The sequence below is a fragment of the Stegostoma tigrinum genome, chromosome 29 (assembly GCF_030684315.1).
Source record: "Stegostoma tigrinum isolate sSteTig4 chromosome 29, sSteTig4.hap1, whole genome shotgun sequence".
Lineage (NCBI taxonomy): Eukaryota > Metazoa > Chordata > Chondrichthyes > Orectolobiformes > Stegostomatidae > Stegostoma > Stegostoma tigrinum.
In genome coordinates this window covers 4,973,697-4,986,575 of record NC_081382.1, presented here as the reverse complement: position 1 = coordinate 4,986,575, position 12,879 = coordinate 4,973,697, and the positions used below count along the sequence as shown (strand labels likewise).

The following is a 12,879-nucleotide window of genomic DNA, read 5'->3' as shown; positions in this document are numbered from 1 at the left end:
AAAAGATTTACAAGGATGTTGCAGGGTTGGAGGGTTTGAGCTATAGTGAGAAGCTGAATAGGCTGGGGATATTTTCCCTAGAACTTCAGAGGCTGAGGGCCAACCTTAGAAAAGTTTGTAAAATCATGAGTGGCATGGATAGGGTGAATAGCCGAGGTCTTTTACCCGGGTGGGGGAGTCCAAAACTAGAGGGCATAAGTTTAAGGTGAGAGTGGAAAGGGACCTAAGGGGCAACTTTTTCATGCACAGAGTGGTGCCAGAGGAAGTGGTGGAGGCCGGTACAATAACAACATTTAAAAGGCATCTGGATGGGTACATGAATAGGAAGGGCTTAGAGGGATATGGGCCAAATGCTGGCAACTGGGACTAGGCCAGATTGGGATGCCTGATGATCACAGATGAGTTGGACCGAAGGGTTTGTTTTCATGCTGCTTGGCTCCATAACTCCAGCCTTTCATCACATGTAATGTTGCTACTGCTGTAGGCTGGGAGGTCCTGCTTGATGGACAGCAGATTAATGTAATGTTGCTACTGCTGTAGGCTGGGAGGTCCTGAAAGATGTGGGAGGATGGTTCCAGGCAGAAGTGATGCTGCTAAAGCATTGGACTAAAAGTGGTGCCCAATGCAGCACTGTTTTTTTTTACTTTATTAATTGTCCCTTCCACATGACTTGTGAAGTAAAGAATCATAAAAACTGGGGGATGCTATTCGGGACATCATTGTCGTGCTGAGAATTTGAAAGAGCAATGCAGTTAGTTCCAGTCTCCCCCCTACAAATTTCTCCCCTTCGTATAATTATCTGATTCCCTATTCCTGTCCATCGTTGAATGCACATCCATCATCTTTCAGAATGTTTGTAAAAATAAAAATCCTCCCTATCTCAGAGATAGTAGGAACTGCAGATGCTGGAGAATCTGAGATAACAAGGTGTAGAGCTGGAAGAACACAGCAGGCCAATCCCGATCTCAGCTTAGGTTCTTCTGCCAATTACCTTAAATCTTCATCCTCTGGTTAACATGGCCAATGAAAACAGTTTCAGCTTACTGCATGTAAACCCCTCTTAATATGGAACACATTTAAATTTCCCTTCAATATTCTCTGTTCTTTTGTTATTCTACACAACCGAAGGCTTTCACCTCCAGTACCATTCTGTTAAGCCTCTGCTGTACCTTCTCCAAACACTTGATAAATCGCCCTCTGGTTAAACCACCACATGCCAGCTCTCACGAGTGAGAGAGCAGCCCACAGTTTGGTAAGATGATGGTGAGTTTATCTTTAATTAGGTCGACTCAGCACATCTTGTAGAGTTGGGATATGAATGGGGAAGTGGGATCATCTTTCTGTTTGTAGTGAATGCTTTTTCTGGATGTGATATTAAGGAATAAAAACAGAAATTGCCGGAAAACTCAGCAGATGTGGCAGCGTCTATGGAGAGAAAACAGAATTCATGTTCAGGTTCAATGATCCTTCTTCAGAACCGATTGTAGCTATGGAAAGGTTGATATATATGCTGAAGATTGTGGTGGGTAAGACAGGGGAGAGGTGTAAGCAAAAGTGGAGACCACGTCCAGAGAGAGAGAAACACAATTTGCTGGACAAACGAATTGGTAAAGGTTAGTGTGGGAGAATCAGTAGCTGATTGGGGCTCGTTATTGGGTCTTCATTTTCGGGAGGAGAGCGAGAGAGAGATGGAGAGCACTAGGAGGCAGCCGGGAAGGTAAAGTTTTCCCACTTTAAAAAGCTTACCTCGAGCGGGAGCGATCTTTATTTATTTGGCCAGAGGCTGAACCCGTGACACTACACTACCCGCCCTCCTCTTCTAACCAAAAAAAAGACTCAGTGGTGTGTAGATAAGGTAAGGCTTTTTCTAGTTCACATTTCTTTATATATATGTCGTGTGATTGCCAATGACTTTTTAAGTTCCTTTTTCATTTATCTAAGAAGTTTAATAATGTCAGGAGATCTCACACCCGTGTTGTGCTCCTCTTGCTCAATGTGGGAGCTCAGGGACAGGGCTGGTGTCCCTGACTCCTTCATGTGCAGGAAGTGTGTCCAGCTGCAGCTCTTGTTAGACCACATGTCGGCTCTGGAGCTGCGGATGGACTCACTTTGGAGCATACGCGATGCTGAGGGGCCGTGGATAGCACATTTAGCAATTTGGTCACACGGCAGATTAGGATTGCAGAGAGAGATAGCGAATGGGTGACCGAAAGGCAGAGGAAGAGCAGGAAGGCAGTGCAGGTGTCCCCTGCGGTCATCTCCCTCCAAAACAGGTATTCCGTTTTGGATACTGTTGGGGGAGATGGCTTACCAGAGGAAGGCAGCAGTAGCCGGGTTCATGGCACTGTGGCTGGCTCAGCTGTACAGAAGGGCAGGAAAAAGAGTGGAAGGGCGATAGTCATTGGGGATTCAATTGTAAGGGGAGTAGATAGGCAGTTCTGCGGTCGAAAACGAGACTCACGAATGGTATGTTCCCTCCCAGGTGCACGGGTCAGGGATGTCTCCGATCGGCTGCAGAACATTCTGAAGGGGGAGGGTGAACAGCCAGTTGTCGTGGTGTATATCGGCACCAACAATATAGGCAAGAAAACGGGATGAGGTCCTACCAGCAGAATTTAGGGAGTTAGGAGCAAAGTTAAAAAGTAGGACCTCAAAGGTAGTAATCTCAGGATTGCTACCAGTGCCATGTGATAGTCAGTGCAGAAATGAAAGAATAGCCAGGATGAATGCGTGGCTTGAGAGATGGTGCAAGAGGGAGGGGTTCAGATTTTTGGGACATTGGAAACGGTTCTGGGGAAGGTGGGACTATTACAAATTGGATGGTCTACACCTAAACCGGACTGGAACCAATGTCCTTGGGGGTGCTTTTGCCAATGCAGTGGGGGAGGGTTTAAACTAATGTGGCAAGGGGATGGGAACCAAATATTGGACAGAAAAGAGGTAGAAATGAAAGCCTGTAGAGAACTAGATAATGGAGTCAGTGTGACTAAAGGGAATAGTAGTCGGGGAGCAGATGATGAACACAAAGGGACAGGTGGTCTGAGGTCCATTTGTTTTAATGTGAGAAGTGTAGTAGATAAGGCAGATGAGCTTAGGGCTTGGATTGGTACCTGGAAGTATGATGTTATTGCTATTACTGAGACTTGGTTGAGGGAAGGGCATGATTGGCCACTAGTTGTCCCAGGATATCGCTGCTTCAAGTGGGATAGAGAGGGAGGTAAAAGGGGTGGAGGAGTTGCAGTAATGGACAAAGACGACATCACAGCCGCACTGAAGGAGGGCCCCATGGAGGACTCAAGCAGTGAGGCAATGTGGGTAGAACTCAGAAATAGGAAGGATGCAGTAACAATGTTGGGGCTGTACTACAGGCCTCCCAACAGCGAGCGTGAGATAGAGGTACAAATATGTAAACAGATAATGGAAAGGTGTAGGAGAAACAGGGTGGTGGTGATGGGAGATTTTAACTTTCCCAACATTGACTGGGATTCACTCAGTGTTAGGGGTCAAGATGGAGCAGAATTTGTAAGGTGTGTCCAGGAGGGTCTTCTAGAGCAGTATGTATGTAGTCCAACTCGGGAAGGGGCTATACTGGACCTGGTGCTGGGGAATGAACCCGGCCAGGTGGTTGAAATTACAGTAGGGGACTACTTCGGAAATAGCAACTGCAATTCCGTAAGTTTTGCAATACTCACGGACAAGGATGGGAGTGGTCCTAAAGGAAGAGTTCTAACCTGGGGGAAGGCCGACTATACCAAGATTCGGCAGGATCTGAGGAATGTAGATTGGGAGAAACTGTTTGAAGGGAAATCCACATTTGATATGTGGGAGGCTTTTAAGGAGAGGTTGATTAGTGTGCAGGAGAGACATGTTCCTGTGAAAATGAGGAATAGAAAAGGCAAGATTAGGGAACCATGGATGACAGGCGAAATTGTGAGACTAGCCAAAAGGAAAAAGGAAGCATACATGAGGTCTAGGCGACTGAAGACAGACAAAGCTTTGCAAGAATATGGGAAACGTAGAGCGAATCTGAAATGAAGGATTAAGAGGGCTAGGAGAAGACATGAGATATTGCTGGCAAACATGGTGAAGGAAAATCCCAAAGCCTTTTTTTCATATATAAAGAACAAGAGGGTAACTAGAGAAAGGATTGGCCCACTTAAGGACGAAGAAGGAAAGTTATGCGCTGAGTCAGAGAAAATGGGTGACATTCTTAAGGAGTACTTTGCATTGGTATTCACCAAGGAGAGGGACATGACAGATGTTGAGGTTAGGGATAGATGTTTGCTTACTCTAGGTAAAGTTGACGTAAGGAAAGAAGAAGTGTTGGGTATCCTAACAGACATTAAGGTGGACAAGTCCCCTGGTCCTGATAGGATCTGTCCCAGGTTATTGAGGGAAGCGAGAGAGGAAATAGCTGGTATCTTTGCAGCGTCCTTAGACACGGGTGAGGTCCCGGAGGATTGGAGAATTGCTAATGTTGTCCCCTTGTTTAAGAAGGGCAGCAAGGATAATCCAGGTAATTATCAACCGGTGAGCCTGATGTCAGTGGTAGGGAAGCTACTGGAGAAGATACTGAGGGATAGGATCTATTCCCATTTGGAACAAAATGGGCTTATCAGTGATAGGCAACATGGTTTTGTGCAGAGAAGGTCATGTCTTACCAACTTAATAGAATTCTTTGAGGACGTGACAAAGTTGATTGATGAGGGAAAGGCTGTAGATGTCATACACATGGACTTCAGTAAAGTGTTTGATAAGGTTCCCCATGGCAGGCTGATGGAGAAAGTGAAGTCACATGGGGTCCAGGGTGTGCTAGCTAGATGGATAAAAAACTGGCTGGGCAACAGGAGACAGAGAGTAGTAGTAGAAGGGAGTTTCTCAAATTGGAGACCTGTGACCAGTGGTATTCCACACGGATCTGTGCTGGGACCACTGTTGTTTGTGATATATGTAAATGATCTGGAGGAAGGTGTAGGTGGTCTGATCAGCAAGTTTGCTGATGACACTAAGATTGGTGGAGTAGTAGATAGTGAAGGGGACTGTCAGAGATTACAGCAGAATATAGATAGACTGGAGAATTGGGCAGATAAATGGCAGATGGAGTTCAATCCGGGCAAATGCGAGGTGATGCATTTTGGAAGATCCAATTCAAGAGCGAACTATACAATAAATGGAAAAGTCCTAGGGAAAATTGATGAACAGAGAGATCTGGGTGTTCAGGTCCATTGTTTCCTGAAGGTGGCAACGCAGGTCAATAGAGTGGTCAAGAAGGCATACGACATGCTTTCATTCATCGGATGGGGTGTTGAGTACAAGAGTTGGCAGGTCATGTTACAGTTGTATAGGACTTTGGTTCGGCCACATTTAGAGTACTGTGTGCAGTTCTAGTCGCCACATTACCAAAAGAATGTGGATGCTTTGGAGAGGTGCAGAGGAGGTTCACCAGGATGTTGCCTGGTATGGAGGGTGCTAGCCATGAAGAGAGTTTGAGTAGATTAGGATTATTTTCATTAGAAAGATGGAGATTGAGGGGTGGTCCACAAAATCATGGGGAGTGGTCCACAAAATCATGAGGGGTATAGACAGGGTAGATAGCAAAAAGCTTTTTCCCAAAGTGGGGGACTCAATTACTAGGGGTCATGAGTTCAAAGTGAGAGGAGGAAAGTTTAAGGGAGATATGCGTGGAAAGTTCTTTACGCAGAGGGTGGTGGGTGCCTGGAATGCGTTGCCAGCGGAGGTGGTAGACGCAGACACATTAGCGTCTTTTAAGATATGTTTGGACAGATACATGGATGGGCAGGGAGCAAAGGGATAGAGACCCTTAGAAAATAAATGACAGGTTAGACAGAAGATCTCGATCGGCGCAGACTTGGAGGGCCGAAGGGCCTGTTCCTGTGCTGAACAGGAAGAACAGGAAAGGTGATGTTTCGGGTTGGGACCCTTCTCCAGAAATGGGGAGGGGGGCAGGGAACTCTGAAATAAATAGAGAGGAAGGGTGGGGCTGGGGAAGGTAGATGGGATGGGGACAGGTCAATGCATGTAGGGAGTGGTGGGATTGGTCAGTGAGGTGGGCAGGGTGGATAGGTGGGAGAGAAGATGGACAGGTTGTGTCAGGTCAAGGAGGTGGGGATGAGAGGGAGGGTTAGTCAGGGGATGGGGCCAGGGGTGGGGAGATTGTGAAATTGGTAAAGTCCACATTGAGACCATTAGATTGTAGGCTCCCAAGGCAGAATATGAGGTGCTGCTCCTCCAGTTTGGGAGTGGTGCCATTGTGATGCCGGAGGAGGCCCAGGATGGACATGTCACCCAGGGAGGGGGAGTTGAAATGGTTCATGACTGGAAGGTGTTGTTTGTTGCGAATAGAGCACAGGTGTTCTACAAAGCGGTCTCCGAGCCTCCGCTCAGTCTCACTGATGTAGAGGAGGCCAAATTGGGTGCAGCGGCCGCATTAGGCCACATTGAAGGATGTGCAGGTGAACCTCTGTCTGATATGAAAGCTTTGTTTGGTGCCTGGGATGAGGGTGAGGGGGGAGATTCAGGGGCAGGTGTAGCACTTCCTACAGTTGCAGGGAAAGGTGCTGGGGGTAGTGGGGATAGTGGGGAGTGTGGAGCGGACGAGGGAGTCGCGGAGAGAGCAGTCCGTATGACAGGCAGAATGGGGCGATAGGCAGATAGAATATATTCTTTGTAGTGGGGTCAGATTGCAGGTAGCGGAAGTGGTAGAGAATGATGCGTTGAATCCGGAGGTTAATGAGGTGATATGTGAGGACAAGGGGAATTCTGTCTTTGTTTTTGTTGCGAGGAGGGGTGTGAGGGCAGAGATGCGGGAAATGTAAGAGATGCGGTCGTGAGTATTTTCGATCATCAAAAGGGAGGAAGTTGCGGTCCTTGAAATAAGAGGACATCGGGGATGTCTGGGAGTGGAACTCCTCATTTTGGGAGCAGATGTGGTGGAGCCGGAGGAATTGGGAGTAGGGGATAGCATTCTTGCAGGAAGCTGGGTGAGAGGATGTGTAGTTTGGGTAGTTGTGGGAGTTGGTGGGCTTGAAATAGATGTTGGTTTTGAGGCGGTTACCAGAGATTGAGACCAAGAGGTCCAGGAAGAGAGAGGTATCAGAGATGGCCCAGGTGAATGTTGAGGTGGGGGTGAAATGTGTTAGTAAAGTTGATGAACTGTTCAAGCTCCTTGTGGGAGCAAGAGGCGGCGCCAATACAGTCATCAATGTAACGGAGGAAGAGGTGGGGTTTGTGGCCAGTATAGGTGCGGAAGAGGGATTGTTCCAAATAACCTACAAAGAGGCAGGCATAGCTTGGATCTGTGTAGATACCCATGGTCACCCCCTTGGTCTTTAGGAAATGAGAGGAGTTGAAGGACAAGTTGTTAAGGATGAGGGTGAGTTTGGTTAAGCAATGATTGCTTGGCTTAGCCCGCAATGCTCATATCCCGCAAATAAATTTTAAAAAAATCAGGCTGGGACATCTGCACAAATACAGGCTGTGGGCATACACACGTGCTCGGAAAAATTAAGACAGACACTGGCAGAGTACAGAGACAAGGAGAATTACATCTTTGGAGATCCATTATCATCGAATCTCTATGATGTGGAAATGGATCCTTTGGCCCAACAAGACCATGCTGACCCTGATAGCATCACACCCAGACCCATTCCCCTTTAAACCCCTCATCCCTGAACACTCCGGGCAATTTAGCAAGGCCAATCCACCTGGCCTGCGCATCTTTGGACTGTAAGAGGTACCCAGAGCACCTGGAGGAAACCCATGCAGTAACGGGGAGAATGTGCAAACCTCACAGAAACAGTTGCCCAAGATTAAACTGAACCCAGGACCCTGGCGCTGTGAGGCAGCAGTGCTAACCTCTGAGCCACCATTCCACTCCAGTTATTGGCAATATGCTGAACATGTTAATGTTGTATTGATTGTAGCAACGTTGATAGCTTATATTAAATAAGCTTATCTTAAATATTTAAAAACTTGTCTTAAATAAGTAGAGTGGCTAAAATAAAAGGCAGGAATATCAATATTTCTCGCCAGCATCAGCTATAATGAACTATAGGCTGTGCAGACTGAGCAATGGCCTGGCCAACTCTCCTTCATTCATGAAGATTGTGATCGCCTGCTCTCCTATGACTATGGTGTTTTGCGATTAGCAAATTGCATACTTGCAGCTGAGATTGGTCACAGTATGTGATGAAAAATCTCACAGCTAGAATTTGAACACAGCAAAGAAGTTGGGGAGCGGGCTCAGTAGGAATTTGAAATGCAGAGCTGAATAATTTAATGTAGACTACAAAAGATGTCTTGAGCAATTTTTAATTTAAAGAGTATCCACAAACAAGTACATTGGAAGGGGCTGAGTATTAACTCAAAACTTCTATCATAGAGCACTTTCACGCTCTTTGCAATTCCAAGTTATGAAGTCAAATTACTGTCTGAACAGATCCCAATGCCACAAGTGGAAATAAGCAGATGTGTCAGAATCAATCACAGTAAATGTTTATCTCATTGAGGTTTATTCATGTCAGGTTGATTCACTAATCCAAAATTAGGATACCCCTTTCTCTCTGGCTTTGGCCCTGGCTGTTATCTACACCTTGCCACATTATTGGAGCAATGATCTAAGATGTTCAAGAGGCAGGTGTCATATAAACATGGAAACATGTTGGTGTTTCACACCTTGAACCCATTCTGTCATATAACTTAATCTATAAGACGGATCTCTAAGAGCAGAGGGCACAGGAGAGATGAACTGTGAAAGTGTTGGGGGAAGGTGTAGAGCTTAGCAACTCTTGCTGTCCTGACCCCTTTGCATTTTGAGGTGAAGCAAGTCAGTGAGCAAGTTGTAAAGTCTCCCCAGGTCAGCTCCAGCTTGAACAAACTAATACACATTTCTGGGGAAATGTGAAGCCTTTCTTTGTCCATAACTCTGCCGGAATTGCCTTATTAAGAAATTCTGACCCGGTATAACCCTTTGATAACCGGCCCCCCAGTATATAAACAGACTGAATAACTCAAAGCCCTTTACCAATCACAGGAATGAGAATCTGCAGGAATCCATAAACTGTTTGATACATCAGACTCCAAGCATATCCCAACAACAACTTCTGTTTGGGTAGCATTTTAGCACTGTAAAATATTGTAAGTTTTTTGCAAGGAGTGCTGTCAGACATATACTAATGTCAGAGAAACATTGGAAATAGGTGCAGGAGTAGGCCATTCAGATCTTTGAGCCTGTACCACCATTCAATATGATCATGCAATTTCACGATCCCTCTCCTTGTCTTCTCTCCACATCATTTGATCCCTTTAGTTGGAAGGGCCACGTCCAGCTCCCTCTTGAATATACCTAACAAACTGTCCTCAGCAGCTTTCTGTGGGAGAGAATTCCATAGGTTCACAGCTGTCTGAGTGAAGAAATTCTTCCTCACCTCCCTCCTGTATGGCTTACCCCTTATTCTTAGACTATGGCCCCTACTTCTGGACTTCCTCAATACTGGAAACAGCATCTAGCCTGTCCAATCCCATCAAAATTTTTTTATGTTTCTATGAGATTTCTGACCCTCTGCCCCAATAGAGTGATAGAGCTGTACAGCGTGGAAACAAACCCTTTGGTCCAATTCATCTGGTACCAACCAGATATCCTAAATTAATCTAGTCTCATTTGCTATCATCTGGCCCAAATCCATTTAAACTGTTTCTATTCATGTACCTATCAGGATACCTATTAAATGTTGTAATTATACCAGCCCTCACCACTTCTGCTGGCAGCTCGTTCCATAGATGCCCTGCCCTCTGCGTGAAAAAGTTACCCCGTAGGACACATTTACATCTTACCCCTCTCACGATAAACTTACGCCCTCTAGTTTTGGACTGCCCCACCCCATAGAAAAGACCTTGTCTATTTACCCTATTCATGTACCTCATGATTTTGTAAACCTCTATAAGGCCACCCCTCAGCCCCCAACGCTCCAGGGAAAATAGCCCCAGTCTATTCAGCCTCTCCCTGAAGCTCAAACCCTCCAATCCTGGCAACACCCTCGTAAATCTTTTCTAAGCCCTTTCAAGTTTCACGTCATCCTTCCTATAGCTGCAAGACCAGAATTGCACACAGTATTCCAAAAGTGGCCTACCATGTGCTGTAGAGCCACAAGATGACCTCCCAACTCCTAGACTCAATGCATTGACCAATAGAAGCAAGCATACCAAATGCCTTCTGCACTATCCCATCTACCTGCGACCCCACTTTCATGGAACTATGAACCTGCCTCCCGAGGCCTCTTTGCTCAGCTACACTCCCCAGGACATTACCATTAAGTGGGTAAGTTCAGCCCTGATATGCCTTTCCAAAATGCATCACCCCATATTTATCTAAATTAAACTCCATCTGCCACTCCTCGGCCCATTGACCCATCTGATCAATATCCCGTTGTACTCTGAGGTAACCTTCTTTGCTGTCCACTACACCTCCAACCTTAGTGTCATCTGTTAACTTACTAACCATATCGCTTCTGTTCACATCCAAATCATCTATATAAATGACGAAAAGCAGTGGACCCAGTACCGATCCTGTGACACACCGCTGGTCACAGGCCTCCAGTCTGAAAAACAACGCCCCTCCACCACCTTCTGTCTTCTACCTTCGTGCCAGTTCTGTATCTAAATCATTCTTCTAAATTCCAGCAAATACAAGCCCAAGTGAGTCTGCCTTTCTTTATATGTAAGTCCTGCCATCCTGGGAATCAGGGTCTCATGTTGAATCACAAAAGGAGATATTAAGAAGGTGGTCAAAGAGGTTGGTTTTATGGAGCGTTTTAAAGGAAGGAATTGAGCTGGAGAGGCAGTATCACAAGCCAACAATGAACAGCATGGTACCAATGAAGGAGTTCAGGAAGGGGAGGCAATGGCCTAGTGGCATTATCACTCAAATATTAACACAAGAGACCCCAGTAATGCTCCTGCCATTGTAGATGATGGCACTTAGATTCAGTTAAAATCTGGAATTAAGAGTCTGATGACCATGTTGATTGTTAGAAAAAGCCACGTGCTTCACTAATGTCCTTTAGGGAAGGAAACTGCCATCCTTACCTGGTCCTGCCTACATGTGACTCCAAACCCACAGCAAGGTGACTGACTCTTAACTGCCCCCTGGGCAATATATGCTTGCCTAGTCAGTGACACCCACAACCCATGAATGAATAGAAAAAAGAAATCGGGGTAAGCAATCTTCTGACATTCGATCTTGTTAAAAATATATCATGGTAAAATCCACCCGCAACCCGGAACACAATCTTATTTAAATTTCTCATTAAGCTCCAAATGCAATTCCAAGCAATCCCATTCAATCATCAGTATACATTAGTACAGTGTTTGGCATTTGACCCCATTCCTCGTCCTTCTCAGTTAGTTTTTAACTGGGAGGTAACACGTTTTTCTCAAAGTATCCAGGATTGGTGATATTTCCTGGTGGATTGTAGACTGCCACCACCATGAACATACCCTTCCCATCTGTAGCACAGCCAGCACCCATTTCACGTGATTCCTTCCATACCATCTGGGTGAAGTGGCCTAGAATCAAAAAGAAAATCTTGCATTTTTATAGATCCTTTTACAACCGCAAGATTCATAAAGCGCTTTACAGCCACTGGAATTGTCATCCTTGTGTGGTGTGGGAAGTGTAATAGCCAATAAGGCAGAGCAAACTCCCACAGCCTTACAATGTTGGCCAATAAATCTGTTTTAATGGTATTGATTGACAGATAAATATCAGGAAGAACTGTCTTCCCATTCTTTGAATCTTTTATGCCCACCTGAGAGGGCAAATGGGAACTTGATGTAACATACCCTGTCAAAGATATTTTACCCAACACTCTCTTCAGTAAGGCGGTAGGACTGTCAGCCTAGGGTCTATGCTTCCGTGAATGAAAGAGTATTTGTACAAACATCATGTATGAGAATATCAGATGTGGCTAGGTTGCCCCATAGGATGGCGCAGTTACACAAAACTCAGCATTTGAGTTCACAAGTGAGGAATGGCCACTATGTGTGCCAACAGAAAGTGCATTGTACACTTGGAACCTGATCCCAGCAAAAGTTAACTTGCTTTTGCTTCCTTATTTCGCAGTTTCGTCCCAGCAGTGTCACCTTTCGACTTGTTTTCATGCATTCAACCAAATGACTTGTAAACGCCATCTAAATGGTGTCTCCCTGAAAATATTCCCAACATGGATCACTCAGTTTTTTAAAAAAAAGTGTTCAAGTGATTTGTGGGCCTCTGGCAAGACCAGAACTAATTGCACATTCCCAATTTCCCTTGATAGGATGATGGTGAATTGTGTTTATGAATTGCTGCAGTCTATTTGGTGTAGAGCTTTCAGAGATGGAATGCAAATTAAGTAAATTTACTTTAGAAACTGATATTTGGGAATACAGTCTGAGGACTTTTAAAACATAGCTGAATTTATGTCTATGGTTCCTAAAACTCTCCACCACTATAGATTTCTTTACACCATGCTTGAGTTTATTGTAGACCGAGTCTTTCAGTAGAAAAGGAAGTGACCTGTCCCATTGAAACAAATCTGTGAATGAGCTATTTTATTATTCTTGTTTTCCAAATACAAACAGAAATCACAAGAGAAACTCAGTAAGTCTGGTGGCATCTGTGTAAAGAGAAACAAAGTTAATGTTAACTGATAGAACATCTTCAGAACTGAAGAACAGTCAAAACAGACTCGAAGTGTTAACTCTGTTGCTGTTTCTGCAGATGTTGCCAGGCATGCTCTGTTTCTCTGGCATTTCATGCTCTTATTTCAGATTTCCAGCATCCACAGTATTTCTGTTTGTTTCAGTCTCACTTCTCCATCT

The 12,879-nt window shown here is 45.1% G+C and overlaps 1 protein-coding gene across 4 annotated transcripts in view; it reads right to left on the bottom strand.

The window, feature by feature from the left end:
• Positions 1–8,322: 8,322 nt before the first annotated feature.
• The window catches only part of glipr2 (GLI pathogenesis-related 2), a 54,312-nt gene continuing 49,755 nt past the window's right edge, over positions 8,323–12,879 (bottom strand). For all 4 annotated transcript variants that reach the window (XM_048558482.2, XM_048558485.2, XM_048558483.2 and 1 more), the window contains exon 12: positions 8,323–11,583. In XM_048558482.2, coding sequence (XP_048414439.1) covers positions 11,426–11,583 — 158 coding nt within the window. In that variant the 3' untranslated portion in view covers positions 8,323–11,425. The remainder of the gene's footprint in view (positions 11,584–12,879) is intronic.